This window comes from Mastomys coucha, unplaced genomic scaffold (genome assembly GCF_008632895.1).
Source record: "Mastomys coucha isolate ucsf_1 unplaced genomic scaffold, UCSF_Mcou_1 pScaffold1, whole genome shotgun sequence".
NCBI classification, from domain to species: Eukaryota; Metazoa; Chordata; class Mammalia; order Rodentia; family Muridae; genus Mastomys; species Mastomys coucha.
The window spans coordinates 56096097-56116768 of record NW_022196891.1 but is presented as its reverse complement, the minus strand read 5'-3'; the positions used below and the strand labels follow the sequence as shown (position 1 = coordinate 56116768).

The 20672-nt window shown below is 39.3% G+C and overlaps 1 protein-coding gene across 6 annotated transcripts in view; it reads left to right on the top strand.

Moving 5' to 3' along the window:
* The window catches only part of Pappa2 (pappalysin 2), a 256051-nt gene that overhangs the window by 66994 nt on the left and 168385 nt on the right, over positions 1-20672 (top strand). For all 6 annotated transcript variants that reach the window (XM_031386494.1, XM_031386463.1, XM_031386444.1 and 3 more), the window contains exon 5: positions 17081-17226. In XM_031386494.1, the coding sequence (XP_031242354.1) occupies positions 17081-17226 (146 nt within the window). The remainder of the gene's footprint in view (positions 1-17080; positions 17227-20672) is intronic.

The following is a 20672-nucleotide window of genomic DNA, read 5'->3' as shown; positions in this document are numbered from 1 at the left end:
AGCTGTTAGCAACTGGCACCCAGGTCAGCTGGGGATAGGGGCATCTGTGTGTGTTGTGCACCGACATCCCCCATCTGGGTAAGGTGGGTCTCACCTGTTGGCCTCTGTGTCATATCTTCTGGGTCACCTCTGTTCTTTTGTCATTCCTAATCCTCAGGCTCTCTGGCTTCTCTCTATCTCTCCAAGCAGTGTCGTAATGCCTAAGTTCATGATAGTAACTTTCCATTCTCCTCTCTATCCGGGCTTATCTCCTCCTCTCCTCTTCAGTATCTTTCCCTTCATGATCAGGATTCCTGTCTGCCAGCTACTTCCAACACCATGCCCCCCAACTCCCACCCCAGCACTGCTCTCTTACCACCTGCAGTCTGTTTTTTGTCTCAGCTGTACTGAAATTACCTTTGTCAAAGTTACCAACCTTCTCCTAATTTCTACTCCTGATAGACATATTTCTGCCCTTCTTTTATTTCAACTGCCAGGAACATTTGGGATGATCTTCTCCCTCTTTGCTGAAGAAGCCAGCACTGCTGGATGTCTTCCTGCCTCCTTTTCTCTCAGTCTCAGGCCTCTCTGCCAACTCCATTCTTTCTCCTTACTCTTGAAAATTCACGCTTCTACAGCAATTACTCTGTGTCTTCTCTACTCGTTCTGTATATCTTTCTTTCAGCCAGACTGAGAACTTTTAAGTTTTTGAGAAGATGTCGAGGCTGGAGATATGGCTCATTAACTGCTCTTCCAGAGGTCCTGAGTTCAAATCCCAGCAACTACATGGTGGCTCAAAACCGTCTGTAATGAGACCTGATGCCCTCTTCTGGTGTGTCTGAAGACAGCTACAGTGTACTTATATATAATAAATAAATAAAATCTTTAAAAAAGAAAAGAAAAGATGTCTACCTCCATACCCCATGGGTAATTCAAAGCTAAATAGGATTTTCTTTAAGCGAAGAAAAATTAACGTTGCTTCTTTATAGAGTTTCAGACTGAATGATTCAAAAAAGTTTTTGAAATTGATTTCTTTCTCCTCTTTGTCTCTCTCTTTCTTTATCTCCCTACCTCTTGTTTCCCTAAGCATATGCTATACTGAGTATCTATTCACCAGGAAGGCAATCATGGCTCAATCATTCATTTCAGACCTTTCTTTGTAATTTGGTTTCTAATATTCTCTAATGTCATGGATGTTTTAGACATTTGGGACCATTTATCTCCTTCTCTAACACAGCTTTCTAATTCGATAGCACAGGGTCTGCAAACTCTCACTAAATTTGGAGCTTCTGTGTGACAGAGGTATTCAAGTATAAACTTGGAAAGCCAGTTTTTAAATATAAGTATCACCCTGTGGTCGGGCTGGCCATGAGCATGGATGTTTCTGAGCACTGGCATGCAGTGCCACAACCTCTTACTCAGGAGATCATTCTGGATCTCTCTTTCTCACCCTGCCCCATCTAATCAGTTACCAGCTTCTCTTGATTCTGTTGAGGAATACGCTTCAAAGCCAACCATGACCTTTTAGCCATCTACCTTGCTTTGTGGTTTGTATCTTTGACCTCCTTCTCCACACTCTTTTCAAGGGCGGTCTCTCTAAAAGGCAACTTCAATCCTGTTCCTTCCTCTTGTAAAAAGTAATGTCTAAACATGACGAGCAATACCTCCAGGATTTGAGGGCTGTTGGTCATTCCAACACCAGTTTTTCCAGTTTCCCACAATCTCTTATAATTCCTCTCCATTCCCCAGGTCTTCATACAATGGCCACCTCTTTCTCCCTTGGCTTTCCCTACTCCAAGACACTCCTTTTCATTGGCTAGGTCTCCATGTAGATGTCAGTTCTAGGAAGACATTGCTAACTCCCCAAATCCTGGTTAGATGATCCCACTCTTGGCATCCTATAGCACTGGTTATTTTTCCTACCCAAGAACCTGCTGAGCTCTGTTCCCTGGTGGTTTTGCAATTAGAGTCCACGTTCTATGAAGGTAGATGTGATGGCTGAGCTTTTCAGTATTGAATTCTGATGGTGAGCATAAGACCTAACACTTACTAATTGTTCAATAATTCCCTCTGAATTAACAAGTGTGTTACCTGATTTCTAAAGTTAATGTGTAAATGACTTCTGATAATTGGTTTTCTTGTGGAGCACATTTGTTTCTGCTGTTTCAGTAAAATTGGAAGCTGAGAGTTTCATTTTACTGAATTTTACTTACGGCAAATGAAGCTGTAAGTATATTGGAAAAAGGACCTGTCTTTGAGGCAGCATTATGTGTCTAAATGCAAGGGTGCATGTGATCTATTTGCAGAAGAATGACTTGTCAGAAAATGGAATTTGAAGAAATAGTTCTAAGATGCTCTACATGGAAGAAAGAGCTTCAGAAGGTGAAATAACTAACAGAAAAATGACTAAAGAACCAAGTAGCTGCATGGGTTTCTATCATTAGCTGGAATGCACTGTGTCTGCTCCAGTTACACACAAGGATGGCTCCTCCTGGGGAAAGTTTCCTATTTTTAAACCCAGCATAAGTCCTGTGGAATTACATTGCCCAGGCCCAAAGAGTTTATCAGAGTAGAATGCTTTTGCCTTTAGTCTCCACAGAGACAGTTGTCAAAGACGGGTGGGAGGTATCTTTGCATGGACTTATTGCATAGACTTAATTATTTCTTGTTGTCTACCAGAGGGATTAGGTCCTACCTGATACATTGAAATCTCAAGCATTTTGAAATGGAACTGAACCTGGTGACTCTGAGGCTATTTCACAGCTGGGCCGTATCTGTGACCTGGGCTGGGGGTAGGAATGGAGCTGGACTCGGTGACTCTGAGGCTATTTCACAGCTGGACAGTATCTGTGACCTGGGCTTGGGTAGGAATGGAGCTGTCACTGCTTGGTTTCTCATTTTGAGATCATTTGTTCTGTTAATGCTGTCAACTAGTACTGACAAACCATTGATTACTCCTGAAAAGAAATTTCTAAATTGTTTCATTGGGAAAAGCATGATGATTGACCTCTAAGAGCTCTGACCATGTAATAAAGAATGACACACATACTACACTTACATGCACTTGCATACACACACACACACACACATGCATACACAGACATGCACACACAAACATACACACACAGACATACACACCACAGCACACATCACACATGCACAAACTTACAATATTTTATTTATGTTTTATTACCTCATGTTATTCGGTTTGGAGAAACATTGTGTTGGAAAACCTCCCAAAATTAAAACAAATAAATTACACCAATGTGCAAAGCATATTACTGAGAATTCTATTGTCTATTTCATTTCCTTCCAGAGATCCATTATTTACATTAGAATATATGTTTACTTTTATTTAAAGTGATTACATTGTACAAAATAATCTGGTAAAGATTATATTCATCTTTTTGTGCTGTTATAACAAAATGGCTAGGACTGCGTAATTTATGAAAAGACTATATGAAAACTATTTTTCCCAATTCTGGTATCTAAGAAGTCCACTCCCAAATCATGACATCATAGTTATAGTTGAGTGAGCACTATTCTCAGCTTCTAAGATGGCACCTAGTGATTGTATTCTCTAGGGGAAAGGACATTGCCCCAATATCTGGTACAAGTGGTTATAAGCTTATAATTATACAGATTTTCCTCCATTTTTGTATAGATCTCATGAGACATTTATCAAACGATGTCTTAGGGCTTCTGTTACTGTGATAAAATTTGGTAGCCCAAAGCAGTTCGGGACAGAAAATATTTATTTTGCTAATACTTCAATATCATAGTCCAGGAAATCGGGGCAGGAGGAACCTAGAGGCAGGAACTAAAGCAGCCAAGCTGGCATGCTGCTTCCAGTGGCTTCCTCAGCCTTATAATACTCAAGACCACCAATCCAGTGTCAGCACTGCCCACAGTGAGCTGGGCCCTCACATATTAATAATAAATTAAGAAAATGTGATATAGCCTTTCCCTCAGGCCAATATGGCACGGGGGAGGAGTATCCTCTCAATTCAGATTCACTCTTCTAAAGGCACTCACTTGTGTCAAATTGACATTAAGTTAGTCACCACAATGCCCTCTCAAACTAAGATCTAACATCCCCCAAGGACTCTGCTTACTTCAGAAAAATCTAACAGAATAACCAGACTACTGAAGAAATGAAAGGGAAACACAGGATTGCTGTCTTGACAAGAATAGGTGTGTTGATGCCAGGAATCACTTTTCTCCCATGTAAGAAAACTTATATAGTTAACAATATTGTGAAACTATTTCTTGAAACTGACATTTCCTGTTGTAGTAGTTATTTAAACTCAATCAGAGCTATCCTGCCTTTGATCATTCAGCTCCCAGATAAAAGACGCTAAACCTTTATATTTATAATAAGCCTGTAATGCACCAGAGTTGGGTAGATATCTACCCTCCAAGATATTAGAATCTACTTCCATCAATAACCCTGCATTATTACTTTGCTGTATTCCATCTGAGTAGCTCTTAGCTCCAAGTGGCCAGCCCTCATGGCCATGTTTTCATGACTCACCTACCCTATGGTGTCTTCTCCTATCTCCACTTCTTCCTCGGTCCTCACGGTGTGGTCCCGGCCTCAGGCCCTCAGCCTGGTGCCCATTCTCTCTTCTGTCCAGTTATAGGCAAACGCCCTCTATTGGATGGATCTAGCAGGCATAGCATGACTTGGTGATGTCATGAGTGGTTTCCTGAGTTGTTGACAGCATCTGAAGAGTATGTCCCTGGAATAAGTAGCTAAAACAGATATCCCAGAATGCCCTCCCTCCTCTGTGTCATGAACAGAGTTCACCAATTAGGGTTAACTTGGGGGCAAGGTTGTATAATATCACTTGGGTCCAGGTCATAATCTCCTCCAGGGCCACCAGGGCCAACCAGGCAACCAGGGCCAATATTTAGCATTACAACACATAGAAACAGACCAAACCTCAACAATTTTCTTTACTAATCAGTAACATCAAAGCCTTTCCTTTCCTGGCTGCTGGAAGCTGTAATATTTTGCAGTCTTCTACTCTATCAGCTACAAAGGGTAGTGTTGATTGCATAGGCATTAAAACTTGTCTTTTCGGATCTTAGAGAATTTTTTTTAAGATTTATTTTATTTATTTTATGTGTATGAGTACATTGTAGCTGTACAGATGGCCATGAGCCATCATGTGTGTGACTGCTGGGAATTGAACTCAGGACCTCTGCTGCCCCCGCTCGCTCCGGCCCCACTTGCTCAGGCCTAATTCACTGTAGCTGTCTTCAGACGCACCAGAAGAGGGTGTCAGTCTCATTACGGGTGGTTGTGAGCCATTATGTGGTTGCTGGGAATCCGAACTCAGGACCTTCGGAAGAGCAGTTAGTGCTCTTCCCTGCTGAGCCATCTTGCCAGTCCAGGGATTTTTTTTTTTTTTATGAATTTGGAAAGTAATTCATTAAAATGTAGGTTTTGTATTATTTCTTTAACTAGCTAGGACTTCTAGTTTCCTTTAGTCATGTGACCATGGCACCTGCATACATCTTCTCTGACTTTTCTTCCTTGAGATGAAATTAGCTGGAATATTGTTTCTGAGTTAGTCAAGACTATAGAAATTAAAAACTATTGTCAGTTTTTCAGCAACAGCAGTAGCAGCAACAGCAACCACAAGAAATTAAATACATAAATTGAGTCATGTGGGACATTATTGAAAGGCATGAGGCATTGGGAATATCAGTGCTTTGGCATCACTGTGCTTTGGTCTACTATATATAAAACTGCTGCTCATGACACAGAGAAGGAAGGAGAACATTCTCGATATATCTGTTTTAGCTACTTGTTCTAGGGACACACTCCAGCTGCTGTCAACAACTCAGGAAACCACTCATGACATGACCAAGGCATGCGATATCTGCTAGATCCATGCAATAGAGGGGATTTGTCTTAAAAGCTTGCATCTCAGGTGACACAGGTAGAAGATGCCAGAATGCTATTGTCCCGAGTATTTGCAGGCAGAGAAAGTGAAAGTGGGCAAAGCAAGGTCTACTTCTCCTGATTCCTTTCCAGCTCTAACAACAGGAAGGCTGATTGATAAGAATCTACTCCACATTGACATCCCTACATGAAAGAAAATTAGTGAAGCACCAAGTGCATCACTTAGGTTCTACGGATTGGTGAGATGCCCTAGGAGATTGAGGAGAGAAGCACAGCTGATTCATAACATGTACTACCTCCTAATTTTCCTTATAGTGCTCCACTCACCAAGCAGTTTACTTCATCCTCCATTCCTTCATGTAACTGTGCGCATATGCAGTATGGTGTCAATTACTGCACATTTTTAGTGATTTGTCTACACCATTGATTCTTATCTGTAAAGTGACATGATTATGCCAATCTCATAAAGTTATTGTGGGCTTTTCAAGGGAATATATGTAGGAAGCATTTTGTGTACAAGCAAGGCTGAATTAATTTTCATTATTGTTTTGGTAGAACCAAACAAATAGATGCCAGATTAGTGGATTGCTGAATGTACTTTAGTGATTATTCATGTTGGTAACAAAGCATACTTCCTAGAGTTCAGGATTTTCTTTTATGTTTTTGCTTTCTCAATATATATATATATGTATATATATATGTATATACCAATGTATATATATACATATATATATATTAATATTCTGAAGAATGTAAAATTTAAAATCTATCACTCTACATTTCTTCATGTTTACACTAGTTACTGGCTTTAATTTTTATCTTATTTTTTATAGTTTTATGAGATATTCCTTTCCAAAGTCTACATTCATTCTTATAAAATTTAGTGTTCAGGAGTTTCCTTGTAACACTTGGCTTTTTTTTCTTTTGATATTTTAATCTCCTCTCTGCTTTGGATGACCTAAGATTAAATTTATTTTTGAGATTTACCTTTCCATTTGTAAGAAGCTATTTTCACCTCAAGAGTCCTAGGCTCTGGAATCATTTCTCCTCTTTGGAAATATATTGTACTAAAAATCACATCTATTGTTACAAGCCTTCGCTATTGTAATATGGTTACTTTCTTCTGTTACAGTAATGCAATCATCTCATGTTACTAGACAGTTCTTTTTAGTGAGAAAACAGGCAATCATGTTATTATACCATTTTATTGTTTATTAAAATTTTAAATTATTTTTATTATTATTTCTTTGAGAATTTTATGCAATGTATTTTAATCATATATTTACCCCTCATTCTTGCCTCCAACTCCTTCTAGATCCATCCAAATCTTCCAACTTCCTAACCCCTAACTTTATGTTTTTTTCCTTCATAACATAGTGAGTTCAATTCCATGTGAATTGAAAGGTATGGGTCTGGGGGCACTCACTGGGGCATGGAGACCTACCAGGGAATACATTTCTAAAGAAACCTAAATATCTCCCTCTCCCTCTCTCTCTCCCTCTCTGTCTCTGTTTCTCTGTCTGTCTCTATCTCTTTGTGTCTCTGTCTCTCTTTGTCTGTCTGTCTTTCTCTATGCCTGTCTCTGTGTCTTTGTATCTATCTATCTCTATCTCTCCATCTCTTTGTTTCTGTCTCTTTGTCTCTATCTCTCTGTGTCTCTGTCTGTCTCTGATTCTTTGTGTATGTCTGGCTTTTGTCTCCGTCTCTCTGTCTCTGTCTTTCTGTCTCTTTGTTTCTGTCTCTGTCTCTCTCGGTCTCTGTCTCTCTCTGTCTCTTTCCATGTCTCTGTCTGTCTCTGATTCTTTGTGTCTGTCTGTCTTTTGTCTCTGTTTCTGTGTCTCTTTGTCTCTGTCTTCCTGTCTCTGTCTGTCTCTGTCTCACTCTGTATCACTCTCTGTCTCTCTCGGTGTCTCTCTCTTCCCTAGCAGCCATCAGTAAGTGGCTTCTTACTATGGCTGTGGCTTCAGAGCTCTCCTTTATTTCCTGCTGGAGTGTTGCCAGGCTTGATCTTGTACAGGTCTTATACAGGCAAGCACAGCTGCTGTGAGTTCATGGTTGCATTGCTCTGGTCAGAAGACACTGTTTTACCCTGATCCTTCTTGATCTCTGGCTCTTACAGTACTGTGCACTCCTCTTTGTTGTTCTATGACTTTTGCTGGTGGGAAGGCAGAGTAGTAATGACCTGCATTGCTTTGAGGGTCTCTGGGACACTCTGGCCATCAACTGGAAGGGAGGTACACCATATTGGGTGCTGAATGTTTTCATTTGGCATCTCTGACTTCTGGGAGGAGCATATTCCTGTGTAGGTGTGACTGACTGATCAGGCATCCACTTGTCTCTGTCTACTGATTAAACACACACACTTCTATATCAGATTTATTTTGCATGGGTTCTGGAGGTTGAACTTGGGTCCCAGTGGTTTTGAGGCAAGCACATTAATGATTGAACAATCTCCCAGCCCTCAATATTGTTTTAAGTTTTCTTTATCTGCTGTGTAAATAACATTGAGTGGTTTTAGGTTTATTAACTATTCTGCTTTATCCTTTGAGAGTTGCTTGTCCGTTATGCTAGTGCAGACTACATCTGTGAGGTCACCAGGAAGTGTGAGACTAGAGATCGTCTATGGTGTAACTTACATGTGCACACACAGACTATCTCTATGAGATCCATAGCATATGCATAAGGAACAGACTGTCCCTAAGTGGTTACTGGTGTACACCTAGAGATCAGTGAGATCATTCTCATGTGCACAGCAACAAACTGTTTATAATGTCATTCCAGTGTTCATAGGCATAGACTGCCTTTATGTAGTCACTTACACGTGTATAGGAAATACAGTGTCTCATTAGTGTATAGGTAAAGACTGATGTTTCTATGCAGGTACTTGTGTATATAAAGCTGAAGACTTTACAAAGTCACTCATATGTGCATAGGCACAGAATGCCTTTATGTAGTCACTTATGTATATACAAGCTCTGATTGTCTCTAAATGTTATTCAAACATGTACAGAAAAAAATAGCCTGTCTCTGTGCACATGTTCACAAGTGCAGTTTCTCCATGAGGTCACTCAGGCAAGTGTAGCTATAGGTATGTGATTAGTTGTGTAGGTATAGGGGAAAACTGTATGGCAGTCTCTCATGTGTGCACAGGACCAGAATGTCCCCATGAAATTTCTCAGGTGTTGTAGTAGTTACTTTTCTCATTGGCATGAATAAACACTCAACAAGAAGCAATTTAAAAAGACCAAGCTTACTTTTATTCACAGTTAGTATGGGAAGGCATGGTAACAAGATTAAGGACCTGCCAATCATAACGTCTCAGTAATGTGGGAGCAGCAAGTGAACAGGAAGTGGGGCTGAGCTATAAAATGTGAATTCATGTCCCCAGTGATCCAATCCTTTTAAGACTGCACCCCCTAAAGTTTCTACAACTTTAGTTTCCAGCAGCTGGAGACCAAGTCCTCAAACACATGAACTTACGGGAGCATTTCACATCCAAAGCACATCATTTGTCCATATATGCAGAGATGTCTCCTTCTGGCCACTTGTGTGGGTGTGAAAATTCAGACCATCTCCCCACAGCAACCTTGCATGTCTGAGCAGATACAGACGATCTATATAGTCAGCTACATGAGCACAGGTGTATGCTACCTGAGTGGTCACTTTTGTGTGTGTGTGTGTGTCCATATCGTTCTCCAAGAAGATCAGACATGCTGTGATGCTTTTTGTGTGTTTTGCACTAGACCTGCAGAGTATGGTGCATAGGCTGAGAAGTGAACATTACAAGAAGAGTGACTTTCACTTCTAGGTACTGGAAAGGGATGTCAGTAGCTCTCTTGATGTGTTTAAGCACTTGCCTCTGCTTATCCCACTTTGGGAAAAAGTGAGTCTCGCTTGGGTCTGTGGGTCAAAGGTTCCTATGGTGTGGTTCTAACTCAGAGCTGCCCACTTCTAATAGAGGTGTTCTTCATAGACCCAGAGGACAGCTTCCTGACTCTTGCCCTGCTTTCTTTGAGTGGAGCTTGCAGGGAAGAATCGGAGCCTTCAGAGCTGCCTGGGTAGTGGTTGGCTTTCTTTTCAATGGCTTCAGATGTGTGAGGAAAGAAGATTCTTTTTCAGCACCTACTTTACAAATGGGCTGAGATTCTTGTTTTGTAGAATAGCCAATCCTCCCAGGGATCCACCCAGTGTTGGTTGTGATTGTTATCAAGTATGTTTTGTGTGGTTGTTTTTTTTTTTGTCTCTGCCTGTCAGTGTCACAGCACATGTCACACCCCTCACACTATGCTCTGCCCTCTGTGAACTGTCTGATAAGGATGAGAATTTTAAGGCCCTCTTAAGCAAGACTTCCTGTGTCTTCTGTATATAACCAAACACCAATCTTCTAGCAAATCTACACATAGAAAAAAATGCCTGTAGATTTGCTAGGTACACAGCAACTTCAGACACATTTCTTTAACTTTTTTGCACTCTAAAAGGGATACTTCTCACATTGGTATGTTGCTTCTAAGATGTCTGTGGGTAAACTAAGTTTAGGCATCTGTTATAGGGATACATTGTTATAATCTTTGAGGGGGAGTGTACAAGTAGATATATAGATAATTTGAGAATTATCCAGGCACTCATGAAGCTTGGAAGCTTTAAGAGTAAAGAATCTCCAGGGATAATCTGAAGAGTGAGTAAGGTATGGGCAGAATAACTGGGAAGGATGAGAAGCAGAAACAGGAAGTGGAACCCACAATGAGGTAGGGAAGAGTTGGTCTCAGAAAACAGAAGACAGTATAAGAAAATGCATTGTTATCGAGTAAAGGAAGTCAGGATCTTAAAGCAAATCAAATAGCTAATAAATACAAAATGCAACACAGCATTCCAATACCACAGTGGCTGGGTTTGTTTTCAATGTGGGAAGAAAATGGAGATGTCATTTACAACATTAATAAAAGCAATCCTGATAATGTGATATAAATGAGAGCCAGGTTATAATTGGATTAGGGGTACATGGGTGAATGGAAGATGAATAAATAATTTTCTTAGGGAATTTGAATTGGAAAATAAGAAGGAAAAAGAAAGGGTGTTAATTATAGTTTACTCAGAAAACCTCATCCTGTGTGACCAAATGGATGAAGAGAAATAAGTGAAGAAGGGAATAAGTTTAAGTATGGATGTGGGTGCATGTGGGTGTGATGGAATTCATGATGAGTGTCTCATTCTATTATCAAAGAAAGAGGCATGGTCAGCTACTAAGACTCCAAAGAATGAAAGATCAAGTATATTGAGACAAAGTGGAATATTGAAGATTAGGAATAATTCTAGTGAGAAGATGTTTATAAACAAATGAAAGTATCAAGTAAATAATCTAAGAACAGCATTTTTAAAAAAAGGTTAGTCTAAGAAAAGGAGTAATGACAATGATAGCCAAAGGAGAATGGAGTGTATACCTTGAGGCATGAGGAAGTCAAGAGTTACACATTGTTCTCAGTGGATGTTGCACATAATGTTGACATTCCTAACATGGAAAGAAGCTGAGAGGAAGAGGAAGACAGATGCTGACATCCTTTGTGATTATAGAGTAGCAGAAGATGGTGTTATGAATGAAAGAGAGAATAAAGTGGTTGACTTGATAGGCATTTAAGAACAAAAGAACTTGACAGGAGACAAAACCCATCACAATTATGATGGTTTGCTAGGAAAATGCTAAAACATACTTTTAGCGCCTGTATGACTCAGGTGGAGCTGGGTCGTAGAAAGGTTTAGACTCATCTACACCCCCAAATCCCAGATGTTTTTAAGTTCTTCCTCAAGAGAATAGGGTGAGAGTCCTTGAGGACATTTGGGTTTTATTTTGGGATGGGAATAACCTTCTTAGTTTTGTATAGTACCCCTCCACCAGAGAGATTCACATTGACCAAGGGAAGAGAGGCTGCGGTTCCAGGGTGAACAGTTGTCTGTCATGTCATCATCTCTTGCTTTTCAATATGTCAGTTTCTGATGCTGTTTGCAGCTTAGTCAAGCCTGAGACTTGAGATTCTCTTGCTTCTGCCTCTCAAGTGCTGGGATTACTGGTGAGTCCTACCTCATGTGCAAGATATCCTTATGTAGAGATTGGAGAATGTATGTAAAAGTGGATCTGGGCAGAAACTGAACAAGTAAAATGCAGCTCATCTTTTTTAATTCATAGTTCAGATTGGTTCATGAACCTTCTGAATTTTCTAGCAATTATTTTTATCATTTCACCACCTTTTGAATATTAAATGCATTGATCTCTTTTTAAAAATATTTTACTTTTTAAATTAAAATGTAATTGTATAACTTTCCCCCTTCCTTTTCCTCATTCCTAACTGTCCCATGTATCCCCCTTTCTTTCTCAAATTCATGGCCACTTTTTCTTTAATTAAGCATATGTGTATATATTCCTAATATATATATAATAATTTATAATTTATATTTAAACATATATACATATGCTATATATATATATGTATATATAAGATATATATATATATAAAATTTCCTCAGTCTGTATAATATTACTTGCAAGTACATGATTTCAGGGCTGACCATTTGGTATTGGAAAACAGTAGGAGTGGGGAGGGGTATTCCTGAGAAAGAGTATTTCTCCTGCTTTCAGAATTCTTTAGTTGCCTATATTCTTTTGTCTATGCTTGGAGACCCATGAGATTTCCTCCTTCCATGTTAACCTGTCTATTGGTGTCACCCTTGTTTGGGTTTTATTGGGGTAGGCATGTAGATGGAACTTTGTGTGTGTTGCTTCTCTCGAGATTTCTAGAAGATACAACCTCTTGACACATTTCCTGTTCCTCTGGAACTTACAGTCTCTTAGCCTCCTCTTCTGCCCTGATCTGCAAGCCTTAAGTGCAGGAGTTGTGGCTGGGTACAACATGATCATTTTTTCTCTCCGTTTTAGTTGTTTGTGGTTTTCTGTAATGGTCTCCATCTGTTGCAAAAAAGAAGAATCTTTGATGAGAGGTGAGACCTATATTTATCTGTGGGTGTAAGGATAAATATTTAAAATGTAGTTAGGAATTGTGCTGGTTTAGTAAAATGCTGGTTGGAGGTTTTCCTCCAAGATTGTTGCCTTCACCAGCTCCAGGGCATGATTTTCTCCTGTTGAGTGAGCCTTAAGTTCAGAGAGCTGTTGGTTATCACCAAGGTTCTCATGCCACTATTGTACCCCTAGGGATATCTTGACATGCTGGTCCATGTTGTTCATAAGCACATAACTTCTCTTTCTCTCCTTCCCTTGAAGTTTGCTTGGCACCTGTTAATACCGTGAAGGACAGTCCTCCAGAGGTAGCCTGCAGGTCAGATCCAGCTTGGATCTTCTGGGTCCTGTGTTTGCAGTACAGGGTGTTTTATGTTCAACCTTTGGGAGGTGACCAAAGACAACAGCCATACCTTAAAAGGTTCTTAGAGTCTTTTGGACCACTCTGACTACCAACATCATTTACCTCTTAATAAATCACTTAGTATGAAGTTTGACTTTGGATTTAGGAACTACATTGACTGATACATTCTCAATTCTGAGCCAAGCCCTCGGTACATTGGTTAGCTCAGAAGCTAAGACATTTATCTTCATTAGCTCTGAGTAACGTTTGAGATGGTGTGCATGTTACAGAAGAAAAGCTGGCATACATATGAAGCAGCTACACTGACTTCTACACTTGCACTACTTGCTTTAGACAAATATGTGGACAACAATCATTTCCAGTAAAATAAATGCTTCCCTTATCAATTCAATTAAGGGCTATTTACAACCATCTCTAGATTTTTAAAATTTATTCTCCTTAAGACTTACTGACCTGTATCTATATTTCAGTGCAGCATAGAAATCTGAGCAGCCACACCCAGTTTGCCTCTAGCATGACACCAACATGCTCATTTGTGAGAGTCATTTGTGGCTGGGGAAAGAGGTGGGCAAGGAAGAAAGGGAGATGAGTACAGCCAGCCGCCACTGCTGCTGCTGGAGGGGGAAGGGGCCTTTGGAGGATGCTCAGGAGAAATGAACAGAAATGCTGGGCTGAGAGAGGACAGATGGGTGGTGGCCAAGACTGGCAAATGGAACAGAGAAACCTATAATATACAGATAGCCCAAGGAAATCAGGCCAGGAACAGGAGAATTTAGGCAAATTCAGTAAGTATAATAATGAGAGCAAATTGTTAAAGTACCATGTCCCAGTTTTAACTGGAAGCCTGTAAGAGGGACAGAGACAGAGTTCAACCTTCATCCTGGGTGCCCTGTTCTTCTCAAAGGCTGACTTTAATCCAATCCAATCCTACTCCTCTAGTTTCTTCTCTTCTCCCAAACACCCATTTATTGAAACATTTCTACATGAGAGATTTTCATTATGTCACCATTAACCCAACCATCAGTGAAAACATAATGCCATTATTCTAACACACAAGAAAAGCAAGGAGAATATGAGTAAGTGGAGAGAAGCCAGGCAAGAGCCCAAAACATCATGTTTCCAGGAAAATGGCTGAAGGAATATCCCTATGATCAATCCAACAGCACCTCACGGAGCTCAGATGATTGTGTGTGGCTGAGACCTATTTTTCTAATATATTACAAATGAATAAAACTACCATTTAAAAACTCCTTTTTTCCAAAGCATCTTAAGATCTACAGAGTGATCTTTTCTATTTGTTTGCTTTCTTTCCTCACTTTAGTTTTGTTCCAAGAAACACAAAAATTATCCCTTCTGGGATTTTCATTTCCCGGGTTCAGAATGCCAGCACTTTCTATGCATGCATTAAATTATTGATACAAACAGTGTAGTTGTGAAGCAGTGCAAGGCATAGAAAAGGGGTCATGCTGTCCTAATGAGAGTTGGGAGTGTCCAATGCCTATGGCTTATATGATAGAATAGCAGCCATGAAACATAATTCTAAAAGAAATTCGAAACCTATGTCTGCCTGACGTCAGCTGTGAAAAGCTGGCTTTGACTTTTCCTCTTTTGAGGATGGCACAACATGACCACTGTTGGAAGCATTTAGTAATGTTTAAGGACTACTGAGGTCTGTTTTAGTTGCTTCTTCTGAAATTACATAAATACTCACAACACACTTATTCTTTATAATGTTATTTGTATATGTTTTAAAATGTGAACATTTGGCATTGGATTGGTGTGCCCTTTCCTGGAGAAGATGATTTCTCCTCCTCTTGGCATTCCTAAGTTGCTTGTTATTCTTTATATAGGGTTGAGGCCTTGTGAGCTGCTGCCCATCCCTATCCCTGACCCCTAACCCCTGTCCATGTTGACATATCTATTGGCATCATCCTTGTCAGGTCATGGTCATATTTAGGCAGCAATATTGGCAAGACTTCATGTGTGTAGCTTCTCTGACATTTCTATGAGACACAATGTTATGATAAACTCCCCTTTCCTTTGATTCTTATGGCCTTTCCATCCCTCTCTTTGGTAATATCCCATGAGCCATAGATGCAGGAGTTCTGATGTAAATGTATACCTTGGAGCTGCCCCACTCCGTTTCATTCACTGGTCTCTGCATTGTGATCACTTGTGGTTTTCTGTGATGGTCTCCATTTGCTGTAAAGAGGAGCTTCATTGATTAGAGGTGATAGAGTGCTTTACGAAAGCTTGATGATTTAGAAAGTGACCGGAGTAGTTGTTTTCTAAGGTTCATGAATGTATTACCCTCAGGAGGCTAGCTAACTTTCCAGTATCAGGCATGATTCTCTTCCATAATTCCAATAATACAGCTGTGGGTTATCACTGATGTTTAAGTGCCACTTCTTGCACCTTTATGAATATGTTGACATGCTGGTAATTGTTATGCTTCGTGGGTGTTGCAGCTTGGTAGGATTGCTTAATTGATTCACTCCTTTGGCAGCTTGCATAGTATTTTCTGGAACCATGGAAGCTAGACCACAGGAAAGAGGCTTTTGGGACAGAACCAGATTGAATCTTCTGAGTTATGTGTCCTAAGTGTGTGGTGTATTCAGCAATAGGGGACCACCTTCAATCCAATAGGCAATTCAAGGCTCCATCAATAATATCTAATGCTTGAGAGTCATGTATCAATAGGCCTTCAATTTTGTAAGTACCTATATAAAATTGTTTAGTGGTTTGAAGGCACTGTCCTAGGTTTTTCTATTGCTGATATGTTGTTTTATATTGTTGGAATACTATGGCCAAAACAACTTAGGAGGAAAGGATTTACTTTAATTAAAGTCTCATATCATAGTTCATCATCAAATGCAGTCAGGGCAGGAACTCAAAGCAGGGATATGGAGGCAGGAGCTGATACAGAGGTCATGGATTAGTGCTGCTTACTGGCTTGCTCCTCATGGCATACTTAGCCCACTTTCTTACAGAACCCAGAATTACCAGCCCAGAGGTTGACCACCCATGGTGGGCTGAGCCCTCTCATATCCATCAGTAAGTAAGAAAATATTCTAAAGGTGTGCCTACAGCTTGATCTTATGGAAACATTTTCCCACTTGAGATCCCATCCTCTTGGATGACTGTAGCTTTTGTCAGATTTACATAAAGACTAGCCAGCACAGATATCATTTAGATCATATATTATTATCATAAGGAGATAGGAGTAGAGAGGAAGATTGTCTATAGATGAAGGGACACAAAAAAGAAATTGATACACAGTGTCAGTATCATTTGCAGGAGCTTTACGATATTTTATACTCCCCCAAGTCTTCTAACATTTACCTCTTACAACTTGTTTTTCTAGCCACTTTCTAACCATTTCCTTTAAAAATGATTGTTGCTATCATCATATAATGAAACAGATATATAACTAAACTTCCTGCTGTCATAAGGATTAGGCAGTATGAGAAACTGAGAGGATAAGGCATTCTTCCATCCAAAGGATAATGCTCAGACCAGAGAATTCATCCACATCAATGGGTTGATCTTGAAGAAATAATCCCAGTGAACATGAAGAAATGAGAGTAATGACAACATGGAGGCTTTCTGCAGATATTGTGGTATTTCAAGGCAGAAGGATTTTACTTAATGGGATAAATATCTCAAATGTATGCTGGTGTCTTTTCCTAGATTTTATGAAAGTCATGCCTCTATCTTCTGAAAGGCTTTGGTGACTGGAAATACCATGATAGTAATCAGATCTGGCCCTGCTGTTCTCCACCCTACGATGTGACATTCTGCCTTTATGCTTGCTCCCTAGGGCATACATGAGTGTGAAGGAGCTAAAGGAGGTCTTGCAGCTCAACAGTACTCACTTCCTCAATGTCTACTTTGCTAGCTCAGTTCGGGAAGACCTTGCAGGTTCTGCCACATGGCCCTGGGACAAGGAAGCTCTGAGTCACCTGGGTAAGTGAAGTGAAGAACATTGGTAGATAAAAGAAAGGACATCTCAGGAGAGTTTGTAACAGTGAGTTTGGGGAAAAAGGAAGGAGAATTACGAAGTCAGTGAATTAATAGCTTTAGGTTGAGAACAACTGTTGGGTAAGTCAATAAAAATGTTTCAAAGTAAAAACTAAGAGGTGGTAGATCAAACACCCAGAATGCTCTAAACTAATTCTGTAGTCTAGAGTTAGACCAGTCCTGCTGGTATAGGCCTTTAATCCTAACTACAAATGATGTTGGTGCTAAAAGATCATATTGCAAGGCCTGCCTGGGCTATATAGTATATTTGAGGACAGCCTGGGCTACTCACTGAGTAGAGGTTTGGTGATCGTATTAGCAAATGAAAAATCAAAAAGAAAAATTACATCGCATTCAAAACTTTCAATAACTACTGTTGACTGTACTGGGTCTGAATATGAATGGGCTCATCAACAGCCAGATGAGTGTCAGAGAAAGAGTTAGTGGACCCTATAATCCACTGTTAGGTAGATTCAGGAAAAGGAGAGTTACTGTCTTCAGTTGTATACACACTCATGACACAAACAGACTCCAATGGGTAGTCTCAACTCAGTGGTCACATAGGTAAACATGGTTATGTAAAATGGATCACAAAACAGTCATGAATCTGGGAAAGGATCAAGTAGTTTCTTGGGTAATAGTGATATAAGAGATTTAAGAGAGGGTATTGGGATTTAAAAATACCTGGAATGTAGTGTATACATGTATAGAATTCCCAAAGAGCTTTACTTAAAAAAAATAAGGTCTCAGTGTCATGGTGTATATAATGCTAGGCATGGATGGTGGAGACAAGAAATATCACTACTTCAAAGTCACCTTGGGCATCAGAGTGAGATCACTATTCAATTACTTACTTACTTACTTACTTACTTAATTAATTAATTAACTAAAGCCTAGACAAAACCAGCTACATAACCCTGCATGGAAATAAATTGCTGGGGTTAGGTCCAATTCATTAGATCCATTTTAAGTCTTAGAGAGGTCTAAAGGGGAAAATATCACTAAGGTGGCCAAAGTTAAAACCTGGTTTAGTAATACTATATCAGAAAGCTGGTGGGACTTTGGCTTGGTTCAGACACTCAAGGAGACCCTAGGAAATTCAAGCAGGTTTTAGTCATACATTTCTGGAGTGACAAGGTTAGCTTGGGCTCTTCATGAAAGTTATTGTGAATTATTGTAGCCTATGTGTACTAGAGGGTCCTAGTCAAATAATCCAATCAAGAGTGAGTTTGGCTGATTTGAGTTGCTTCCCTCAAATAACAGTAGGAGAGAAGCCAGGAAGCATTGTGAGGTAGCACTTTTCTAATCTCCAAGGGTCAACTTTTGGCTCTGACAGCATGGTATACCCAACAGCTGTTGGAGCTCAATTTCAAATCTTAAAAAGTGATTTTACTGGTCTTTCTGGAAACAAATCTGGCCATTTGACAAGAGTTGTTGGGATGGAGTAGATTATTGAATACCTGGCCATTTTATTAGATATGAAAGTATGATCAAGACTCATCTAACAATACAAAAGTAGATGAACTGTTTGAACATTAGCTGTGGGATGACATCAGACATGAAGACTCAAGGGGTTGAATCCCAGAGAAAGAAAAATATGTACAGTTGAGCTCTATAAGATAACCCATATTTTTTTTCCTTTCAGGGAAATCACCAAAGTTTGAGTCAAAGGACTAGAATCAGGGTAGAAAAAGTAGCCTAGAGTTTCCTTCAGACTCACCAGGGAGCCAGAGAGTTCAGGCCCAAGATCCCAGGGAAATAGAAAGCACAGAAGTGGGTACAATGTCCAACTCATGGTTATCCTCTCTGAATATTTGCTAATTAGTTAAGCATGCATTCTGAGAGCCAAAGCCTATAAACCAATTCCAAAATGACTTCTAAGAGATTAAAAAGTAGAATAATGACCTTAAAAGTCACATGACAGAAAGGAAAGAAAATAAAATTGGACCCTGTCAAGGAGAAGGAGCACTGGGGACATGCCTGATGCACCATGGTGTAGGGGTATGTTTTTATACTGGGCTTAGAATCCAACCAGAAGCTTTCTCAGATGATCTTTATGGGAATTTATCTTGCCTAACCAAGGGAAAACATCTTCTGGGAGAGATAATAGCATCATGAGCACCCTACATAATTTTATATATAGTATCTAGCAGTCAATATAAAATCACTTAATGTTTTCAGGAAAAACAGTTAAATGAAAGAAAACATAAGCAATTCAACAACAAAGACAAGACAATATGACCAGTAGATTATTTAGATGTTAGAGGCTTTAGACACTGGGTTGATGTATAAAAATAGCTAATGTGTAAAAATATATAAGAGCTAGGGAGCTGGTTAGGAGAGCTGGAATCTATAGGAAATTATCAAGTGAAATTTTAGAGCTAAAATGTAGTGCCAGTAATTCAAATTCAAGAATTGGTCAAAGGCTAGTTATAAAGAAGTAAAGACCTAAAAGAAATTCTAGAAATTGAACCTTAGAGAAAAAGGTGATGAAAAAATAAGAAACTACCTTGAGAAATAATTAATTATATTATTTAATTAAAATTGCTAATGAAATTGGAATTCTGGAAGACTAGAGGGAACTGGATCGGAAATAATATTCATAGAGAGACTGGCTGATCAACTTACAAACTGATAAAAGTTATCAAGTCATATATCAGAGATGTTTTATAAATGCCAAAGAAAACAGGGTCAAAGAAGATTCTGCCTGGACCATACTATTCATACAGAGGCTCTGGGTTCAGTTCCCAGTACCCATACTAAGTGATCTCAATAACCTGTAACTATCTCCAGGGTTCTGATACCCTCTTGAACTCTGTGGGTACCCACACTCATGTGCAAATATCTACACACACACATACACACACACCACAAACTTTAAAAAGACCTAAAATACCCAAAATCCTAAGATAGAAAATTTAATATAAGAACACAAGTGATTAAAGTAGATGTATAAAGAAGTATAATAAATACAATGGAAATATTAATCCAAAAAGAACAGCTTTCTAATATCAGATGAAGTACACTTTAAGGTAGTAGTATCAGAAATAAATAAGACTATTTATTATAAAAGATTAAATTCAATTAGAAAATGTAATTGTGATGAATTTGGATGTGAATATTAACATGGCCTTAAAAAATCCCCACATAACAAACAAACTACTGCTGTAACTGGTGGTTTTAAATCTTTTTCTTGGAAAATGATAGGACAAATAATTATTCAGTAGATATACAGATATTTGAGAGATATCATTAAAAGTTTGGTTCAACAGAATCAGACTGTGTATTTGCACAGAGCAGAATATACATTCTTTTCATATGTCATAGAAAACTTAACAAAGGAGAGGGAAGACCAAAAGGTGAACATTTCATTCCTTCTTAAAAGGGGGAAC